Here is a 10,088-nt window from a genome sequence, read left to right on the forward strand (position 1 = left end):
GAAGCAAACTCTTATTCTAAGATGCTAATGCTTTTTTTTTCCCACCCAGATAATGGATTCATACCTGATTCACTTCTAGAAGATGTGATGAAAGCATTGGACCTTGTTTCAGATCCTGAATAGTAAGCAGTAGGAAGTATTATTTAACTGATTCAAAAAGATTTCCATTAAATTTAAAACATTACATTTTTGCCTTTTTAAAAAAGTCTAAACCTGCATAGAGGAAGCTTAGTCCTTTATATAAAGAAAGATTTAGGAAGAAATCAAACTGATGAGTATAGCAAAGACTCAGCATACTGAAAATGCTCCTTTCCCCACTATTTTTCTTGCTACAAAATCTTTTCCATTTTTTAAAATTTTGTGCATAGGTGAAAGTAATGACAGTTATCTGTAATGTCTGTATTGCTAGTTGCCCGTCTTAGAAAGCCAGCAAGTTTCTGACTTCATGTTAAAGATGAAGACATTGATCAGAGACACTGGACATTCTGTATCATTAAATTGGCTAAAACCTTTGTGAGCAGCCCCAGTATGTTAGAGAATTTAGTTTTCAGTACTGTCAGATGTTAATATCATGTCTTCTTCATTCTTTTATATTTTGTACATTGATACATCTATAACTTCTTTCATAAATTTGTGCTTTTTGTTATCCATGACAAAATCTTTCTCATTAAGAGGATATATTTTTGTATTTGAGCAATCGATATAAAGATCACCTATGATCTATGCTAACTTTTCCTTTTTCTGCCCTGTTTTTTTAGTCTGAAAAGTTATGTGATGAACAGATTTGAGCTTACAAAACACTGAAGGAAAGGATTCACAAAAGCATCATCAAACATAATATAGTCCTTAGAACTTGATCCTATTCTGTTTTTAAATAGTTTGTTTCATACTTTCAAAGAAAATACACCAAACATTTTCAAATTGCTCACATTTGAATTAGTTTGTCCAACTCTTACTACCTAGAGCTCTGATATTATGCATTATTAATAGACAGTTGTTTCCAACTTAAAGAGGAGGAAGTCAATTCAGAGAGTTGAACTTGTCATAATTATATATTTTGGAATTACGGTTTTTGTAAAATTTTTTTAACAGTTTTCCAAGTAAAGACCATCTTGTTTATATCACTGTAATATGCAAAAGAGAATTAAACTCCAGTAATTCTGGTTATTCACAATTCTTTTTTTTTTTTTTAATTTTTATTTATTTATGATAGGCACAGAGTGAGAGAGAGAGAGAGGCAGAGACACAGGCAGAGGGAGAAGGAGGCTCCATGCACCGGGAGCCGGACGTGGGATTCGATCCCGCATCTCCAGGATCACGCCCTGGGCCAAAAGCAGGCGCTAAACCGCTGCGCCACCCAGGGATCCCTGGTTATTCACAATTCTTAAGAGAAAAAGGAAGAAAAGTTTTTTTCTCAAATTCTTACATATATGGCTATATATCACCTACTTTTCATTTTTTTAATCAGAATAATTATAAAGTTAGTCCAGTTGAGTTAGATTGTTTTTTTAGAAGTAGCTGACAAATTGGACTGAGTTCTTCATTCTGTGTTTTGGCCTAGTCACATTTATGCTATGTGATGGCCTATAAACTAGCAGGGCCACATTAGGATTAATGAATTAAATGCATTAAATATGACCTTGCCTTCATATCCTAACCCGCAGCCCATACTCAGACCCGCTCAACTGTCATATCCTTTGCATGTTGCATAACAAGGAATAGTTAACCTGGCATGTACAATTTGGGAGAGAACATGGAAAATGAAAATTTTCTGCAAAGGCCGTTTTCATTTTTACAACTCTTGCCTACTTTCTAGTCACACATAACCCCTTTCACCAGCCTTGGCTCCACCTAAATGGCAAGGCTAAGCAAAGCACTGTTCACCATAGGCTGCTCCCAGAATAACATAGTATGTGCCACTCATTGCTTTCACTAGGCCTCAGCTCTCCAACAATAGTCTTTCCTCTTCACTCTTCAGGTTACATTATCTAAGAATTTTAAGCTACCTTCACATTTGGTTTCTGAAAGTAGCCTTTTGGGAGATGTTTTTGATTACCTGACAGACCACTGCCTTTTGACACTGTCTTTTTTTCCTCTTTGAGCTTAAAAACCAAGGTTTAAGTTAAATGCCTCATTTGCTTCATAGGTGTATGCCTGAATTTAACAAGAAGAATGGCCTTTGGGAGGTTATAAGCCTGCGTTTACAAGCCAAGCTTTTTAAAATTACTTTACCTAATAAGGGACAATGTTCCAAAGTCATCATCATAATTTAAATTCTAAATAGTAACAGAGTACTCTGGTTTAAAAATACCCAAGTTTTGGCAAATTAGATGTCATTCCTGTGTATTTGTCATTAAGGGTCTAAAAAGAACAGCTCTTAAGATTTTTGGCAGGCAGATGTGTTATAGTACTAGTAATTTAATCTTTATGAAAGAAGGAAAATAAGCTTTTTCTCCTTTGGTATCCACTGTTTTTCTTTTTTTTTTTTTTTCCTCCCATAGTATAAATCTCATGAAGAATAAATTAGATCCAGAAGGATTAGGAATCATATTATTGGGTCCATTCCTTCAAGAATTTTTTCCCGATCAGGTAACATAGTTGAAGAAATAAATCTACTTAATGTTTTGTTCTATTGGGATGAGCTTTTTGTGATTATTTCAGCACTTCTTTCCTACTCATGTAAGATGTTCTAACATGCACATAGAAGACGAAGAAAGCACTGTTATGATGTAAATATTTTCCCATACAGAGAGGATAGAAGGGTATGCGTGCTATAATACAATAATGCAAAATATCTGAGGAGGAGGTGGTGGAAGAGTGTACATACACCAGTATACACACACTATGGTACTGTTTCTCTAAAGGAAGGATAATATTCAGAAATATGTGTAATAAAAAGAGAAAGATCCTCTTTATCCACCTGAACCCTATTTTCCTTTTCTCGGGTCACTGTTATCATAGATGGTATGTATCTTTTTTGGAGCTTTGAATATATTTAAATAAATAGAGAAAGTAAAGGAGTCCGTAAGTAGTGGAGATGACAAAGTTCCAGGAGAATTTTAGAGTAAAAGGAGAACCTCTGAGTGGAGCTATGCTATTTCATATTAGGACATGTCTTCTAACTGGGCTTTGATAGGAGCTAGTCTCAATCTCCTGAGTTACATCTACATCATTGACAAAGCCAATTATTTTCTTCATGTTTCCTAGCTCAGTGAAGGACTTTACTGCTAAACCAGATGCTTTAGGCCAGGCATATTGGGATCATTTCCTCAGATACCATCATGGTTTAAGTTAAAGATCATTGTTTTAATAGAAATGCCAATTTCTGTATTGCCTCTCTTATAGAGAGGCCAAGCAGCAAAGTGACAGAGGGAAAATGTCAGGATATATCTTAATTGAAACCTGAAATACCAAATTATTATCTTTAACAGAATAGACAATGTTACACTTAATCTTGGTAATTAAAAGAGAGCCCATATTTTCTAAATCTGGATCTGTTATGGTTGGTGTTGAGTAAAGAAAGTGAGGTAAATTCAAAAAGTATATCACAAGATAGCTAGACTTCTTTAAATTTTAGTAAATGCTTCATGAAAAAAATAAAATTACTGGATTGTGATGTCCTGTTCACACTCCCAACTACTAGGGTGTTTTCAGAGTTCTTTTTTGGAATATAACAATGTGTTTTACATATCTTATAAGTGTTGAGTAAATTTATAGCATTAAATTAAAAATTACAGCACTGATTTTAGGGGCAGATTTTGAAAAGTGCTTGGGAAATATAAAAGTGGGATAGTTACCACCTCTTTTGGAAATCTGCATGTTAGATGTAATTCATCACAAGATAGTACTTGTAATTATCCTAAGAACTTACTAGTTCAAGAAACAGTTTTTTATGTTGTATTCCTTGAGCTAACTGAAGAGAATTTTAGTCCCCTGGTCTTTCCAAGTGTAATCTGCAAAAGCTGGTTAGAAATGCAAGTCTTCAGTTCCCTTCCCAATCAAACACCCTTCAGAGGAAGACCTCACATTCCCGCCTACTCACATGCTCAACTTTCTGTCACACCTCTTTGATCATACCCCACACCACTGAGGTCCTCTGTATAACGCTTTGTACCAACAGACCAATTTAGTGAAACTCAGTAAAGTTGCAAAACTGGGTCAGAAGGACAGCCAGGAGAATATATATCTAACTTCTGTAATCTCTACAAATGCTTAAAGTAGGTGCTAGGGAAGAGCATTTCTTGGCCTCAAGGAGAGAAATACAGAGAAGCATTTCAAGGCAATTTGTTTATAAGAATCGCAGAGCAACTGCCATCTTTTAAGCCCATAACTATGCATTGGCTACTGTGTGCCTTATAAATTAGGTACTATTCTCTGCCGCTGCCCCCCACCCCCCCATTTTGGCAATGAGGAAATTGAGGCTTTAGAGCATTTCAGAAAACCGCTTGAGGTCAGACAGCCAGACAGTGGCTAAGGAGTCCAGGGTCGGTAGTTCGCCAGTGTGTTACAACCACCTTCTGTTGATATTTTAGCATTTTGTGCCAACTGTTAAAAACTGGAACTAAAGAATATAAGTTGTGTATCCATTCCAGTAAAATAAAGTATATTAACTCTGATAATAGCTCATTATCCAAGAAACTAATTCCATCAACTCATGTATACAATTAAGAAAATGACCAAGTTACTGATTTTTCTGTTTTATAAAGCATTTTGATAGATAACAAGAAAGCAAAAGCTTAGATCTCTTTTCTCAATTTTCAAGGGGTTTTAAAAAAAATGAATATGCAAAGAGCCAACAACAAAAAGTCTTTTCATGGGAAAATGACTAATAGGTTTGCCTAAAACAGAAAATTCAGACAATTGAGTAGTAAAGGTAGATTAGGTTCTGTATTTTAGGATTCTTGGTTGCAGATGACAGCCTGAAATGACTGAAGTGGGAGGGCAAGGAAAGAACTGCAAGGAATAGCTTACAGGCGTTCAAGAACTGAAGCAGCAAGCCTCCTACAAAGATGGAGCCACCCTTGCCAACAGCTCTCTTCTCTTAGTTCCAAAAAAATGGAACAAATTCTGAGGAGGAGCAGGACCAGCTTTTGTCCCACATGCATCCTCGTATTAATCAAAGAGAAATCACTGGAGCCTGGTGCCTTTTTGGTGGGGCCAGACCATGAATGACCTTAAAGCCAAGTTAAGAGAATTGAACTTGATCTTTAGCTAACTGGGAACAAAGGTTAAGGCAGTAGGAATAACAAATTTAATAAAATAGTAATTTAATAATATCCAATAAAGATTCCAAGCACTATAATTTTGCATTTTCATTCCCATAAGGCTCTTATCACTACCTAAAAACTGACAATATTTAGATGGGGGAGAAGGGTGGAAACCCCTAAACCGATATTGTGAGCCAAATGGAAAATACTGGTACCTAGATGTTGTTTGCAGGCTGACGAAAAGTGACATTACTGCTCTTATGTATTTACTGAAAGGAACAAATTATTTACAACCAGGAATAAAAAAGAGGTAAGATTTTAGGAAATATTTTTGTGTTTTTGAACCCTGTCCTTTAAAAAAATACTTCTCCACTTTCTTCTTTTCCCCAGAAGCAACTCTTTTAGTTTTAGGTTTTCTAGTAGATAAAGTCTTAAGGCTTCTTGCTTTATCAAAAGATTGCCCAACCAAAGGGTAAGGATTTAAGAAATCTGCATTTTCCTTTCAACTGCTAATTATAAATTGCCTATCATAAAAATATAATTTAAAATTCTAATATTTTATTTATAATAGGGCTCCAGTGGTCCAGAGTCATTTACTGTCTATCACTACAATGGATTGAAGCAGTCAAATTATAATGAGAAGGTATGGTCTTTCAGAGTAATTTGTCTTTATCTTAATTGGTAAATATGAGTATATAACAAGGTTTGATTCCCTTAAAATATTCCAAGAGTCTCTATTCTATTTATAATTACAATATATTTTAGAACAGGTTATGTTTTGATTTGATCAGTATATGTTAGTCATTGAGAGCTGCATTGGAGTTTTGGGACAATAATTTCACCAGGACAAAATAATTACATGTCCATGCATTTTGTTGTACATACATCTTGGCTGTACAGATTTTTTTTTAATTTTTTTTTTAATTTTTTTTTTTTATTTATTTATGATAGTCACAGAGAGAGAGGCAAAGACATAGGCAGAAGGAGAAGCAGGCTCCATGCACCAGGAGCCCGAAGTGGGATTTGATCCCGGGTCTCCAGGATCGTGCCCTGGGCCAAAGGCAGGCGCCAAACCGCTGCGCCACCCAGGGATCCCTGTACAGATATTTTAAATCAGGTTTTGCCTATCATATAGGTCCTGTTTTATCTGATAATTGTAATAACTGGAATTAAATTCTTTATGGGCGATTTTTCAGAAAAGGAAATTGTGCTGTGGGGAGTTGATAACGTGAGTTGTAGTTTTATTATACCAAATTTATTGCATCACAACTAGAAAGTACTCTTAATGAAAATAAAGATGCAAATGTGTTTTTATGGAAACCCCCAGTTAAAGCCAGTAAAGTTGTTTCTTTGGGCTATTAGTCAAATAGCTTAGCTTTTATATTGGAAGAACATAACTATAATCGTGTACCAAACACTGAATATATAAAAATATAGATACTTTAGAGGAAAGCAGTCTGTATTTAACATATCCCTACAAAGAGAAATTAATGACTGACTTACGTAATGTACACAGTGAGCCCTTACAATGAGTTAGGGAATTAGTATATTTTATTTCATAGAGAGTTCTGAAAGTTTATTATTGCAAATTAAATCAGAATAAAACTGGTTTCCAATATCCACCTGCCCATGTACGTTTTGTATGATCATCACCACTGTACATAAACACCTGGGCTAGTTTTATCTGCCAGGCTTCTTCTACTTATCTGTTTATGTCCTGATACCCTTAATTTTTTCTCCATGATTTCTCATGAGTACTGACTGAGTACACATGAATAGCATTTCACAGTTATAATAGTAAATTTATGACAAACATTCAGTTTGCTTCCAGCTCCGGAAAGTTACACTTTTAAATGGAAAGAAAATGAAGTCCTCCCCTAAAGGAGGACTCTCTCCTCTCATGCAGCAGCATGACCATTCCAAGGGCCTCCATATTAAAGCAGTGAGAACTAAATGTTATATAAATATTTTTTCCAACTGGAATATATTAATTAAAGGATGATTTTTCCTTTATAAGAAACAACCTGCATGTATTTTAGGGCTCAAATATGCTCTTTTTTTTTTTATGATCTTAAATTTAAAAGTCAACTGCTAATATACTCTCAGTTAAAATGTATATCACCGTCTTGTTTACAAAATTTCTATTGAAATAAAATTAAGGTTCCATATGAAACAATATGCAGTGTGGTATTTGCTAGCCCATGAGAAATTTTATATCCTTCAATTTGCTAAGAATATCGGTTGATTTTTGTGGCTTTCTTTGTTCAACAGGTAATGTATGTTGAAGGGACAGCCGTTGTTATGGGTTTTGAAGATCCCATGCTACAAACAGATGACACTCCTATTAAACGTTGTCTCCAAACCAAATGGCCATACATTGAATTACTGTGGACCACAGATCGCTCTCCTTCACTAAACTAATTTGCCTAAGTATTTATAAGGAAGATTGTAATAGCAGATGTTGAAAGAGGGATGCAAGACTGGCAGTTGGCTACATTAAGCTATACACTGGTATCACTAATTGTAAATAACAAAACTTTTTCAGTGTTTAAGATATGTTTAAATTATTTGTTTTAAAGCTTTATGTTAAAGGTTACCCTATTTTAACTCTATGTGAAATTTACTAGCAAAATTAAGCTTTAATCCGACTTCATCACTTTTACAGATAATTGGTCATTTATCAAATTATAAACATCCTAATACTCTACAGCATTTGTATACTGAGTATCAAAGTTACTATTTATAAACTTATACATTGGGTTTTTATTTCAATCAGACATTTTATGGTTTCAGTGATTCTGGCTTGCAGTCTATCAGCTTCCACGCTGAAATGTACAAAAGTTAAATCTTTGTTATTTCTTCTCTAAAATCTGGTTTCCATTAGGAATACTGATAAATTATCAACCTGGATTCTTTGCCAATTGGCTTAGCTCTGGCATGTTTATAAAAAGTAGAAACTATAAGGGAACATTACCATTTATTCACTGATATAGAGGATGTATTTCAAAAAATGATAGGTAAGAGAATCTATTTGATAGTCTTAACACTGTTAACTTTTACTGTATTGCCAAATACACTTTTCCAAATTTATCCCAGCAGCCCTGTAAGCCAGCTTTCTTGTATATTTATGTGATAAGTGCATGAGAACATCTGTTATTACATTAGTATATTGCATTATTTATTATGATCCTGGTGGATGGTCTAAATAAACACTTTTTTTCTTTAACTGTAGCTTTGCATTTTTTATATTAGTGACTCAAAGGAAACAAATACTTTACAGTGTTTCTGCCCAGCAATCCTGAGAACAGTAACACCCTGGAAAGGAGACCAAACCATATACTGACTTGAGAGTTCTAAATAGCCAGGAACACTAGACCCTGAGCAGACAGTGACAGAAGCCCCATCCTGTGTATTTTAGGGAGAGATTACTGTATTTCACTAAGTTTGTTGCCCAGCAATTTTGAAGTGTGAATAGCCAGAAATACTTTCTTTCCTTCACTTGAGGAGTATTTGGTTTTTGGGTTTGTTTTTGTTTTTGTTTTAATGATTTTATTTATTCATGAGAGACACACAGAGGCAGAGGCACAAGGAGAAGCAGGCTCCCCAGATGCTCAACCACTGAGCCACCCAGGCATCCCAATAAGTGTTAAGTGTCCTCTTAGGAATTTAAGAACTGAATTTTAGGGTGTCTAGGTGGCTCAGGTGGTTAAGCGTGAGTCTTCAGGTAAGGTCATGATCTCAGGGTCCTGGGATTGTGCTCTGCATTGGGCTCCCTGCTCAGTGGGGTGTCTGCTTTTCTCTCTCTCTGCTCCAGCTCTCTGTCTCTCTCAAATAAGTAAACAAAATCTTTAAAAAAAGAATTTTACCTTCAGGTAAAATTAGCTAAATATGTATTTGCTCTGAATTCATTTGGGGTTTTCTTTAAATTTTATTTTTATAGATGTTAACGCTAATATAAGTAGGCTTTAGCATAAGAAAAAAGTGACACAAGACTTTATGTATGCTTTTTGGTGACATTATGTTCAGGCACATGATACTAGCTACTAGAATTACAGCTGTGCGATGTCTTTTTGTTGTTAATCTTAGCTACTTCCAAATGTACATAAAACACATTGTGCTAACTCTGGTCCCAAATTCCATAGGATTATGAAAAAGCATAGATTTTCTCATAAACATTGAGCCTACAAAACAGCATATACTTTTTACGATTGTTATATAACAAACCATCCCAAAAACTTCATGGCATAAAACAATTGTTTTACAAATGGTTATTTTATTCCTCTGTGGCCGAGGAGTATAAACAGAGCACAGTGGGGAGTGCTGGTCTCCTTCTCAATCTGGATACTCAGCTGGGAGACTGGAGGAATCTTTACTCACAGGACTGGACCTTGGCTCTGTCTAAGCAACAGATAGAGGACACTATACATAAAACTCTAGATATGTTTTCTTTACACATACAAGAGTGGATGACTATATGCTACTATATGCTGGGCCATAAAGCAGTCTAGAAAAACCCCCAAAAGTTTGGAAATTAAGCAGCACACTCCTAAATAACCCAGTGGTTTAAGAGAAAGTGGAAGTTAGAACATGTTTTACTGAATCATGATGAAAATGAAACAGCAAAAGTTACAGATGTAACTAGCAATGCTTAGAGGGAAATGAATGGCTTTAAATATATTATTAAAGGTTTGGAAATTGGAAAGCTAGGATTTCGTCTCAAAGTAAATCAAAGAAAATAAGAGAAAAGGAGTTACATACAAAAGAAAGATTTTGTAGTCCTTCTTCACACCATATACAAAAAATAAAATGATCGGAGGTCTTAATTGTAGAAGCTAAAACCATAAAATTCCCAGAAGAAACAGAAGCCTTCATGACCTTGAG

General features: G+C 35.0%; 1 protein-coding gene across 4 annotated transcripts in view; it reads left to right on the top strand.

The window, feature by feature from the left end:
- Window positions 1-8,433, top strand: part of MINDY3 (MINDY lysine 48 deubiquitinase 3) — an 84,071-nt gene extending 75,638 nt beyond the window's left edge. For all 4 annotated transcript variants that reach the window (XM_072825687.1, XM_072825688.1, XM_072825689.1 and 1 more), the window contains 4 exons: window positions 50-122; window positions 2,502-2,589; window positions 5,779-5,850; window positions 7,479-8,433. In XM_072825687.1, the coding sequence (XP_072681788.1) occupies window positions 50-122; window positions 2,502-2,589; window positions 5,779-5,850; window positions 7,479-7,628 (383 nt within the window). In that variant the 3' untranslated portion in view covers window positions 7,629-8,433. The remainder of the gene's footprint in view (window positions 1-49; window positions 123-2,501; window positions 2,590-5,778; window positions 5,851-7,478) is intronic.
- The last annotated feature ends 1,655 nt before the right edge of the window (window positions 8,434-10,088 follow it).

This window comes from Canis lupus, chromosome 5 (genome assembly GCF_048164855.1).
Source record: "Canis lupus baileyi chromosome 5, mCanLup2.hap1, whole genome shotgun sequence".
NCBI lineage: Eukaryota > Metazoa > Chordata > Mammalia > Carnivora > Canidae > Canis > Canis lupus.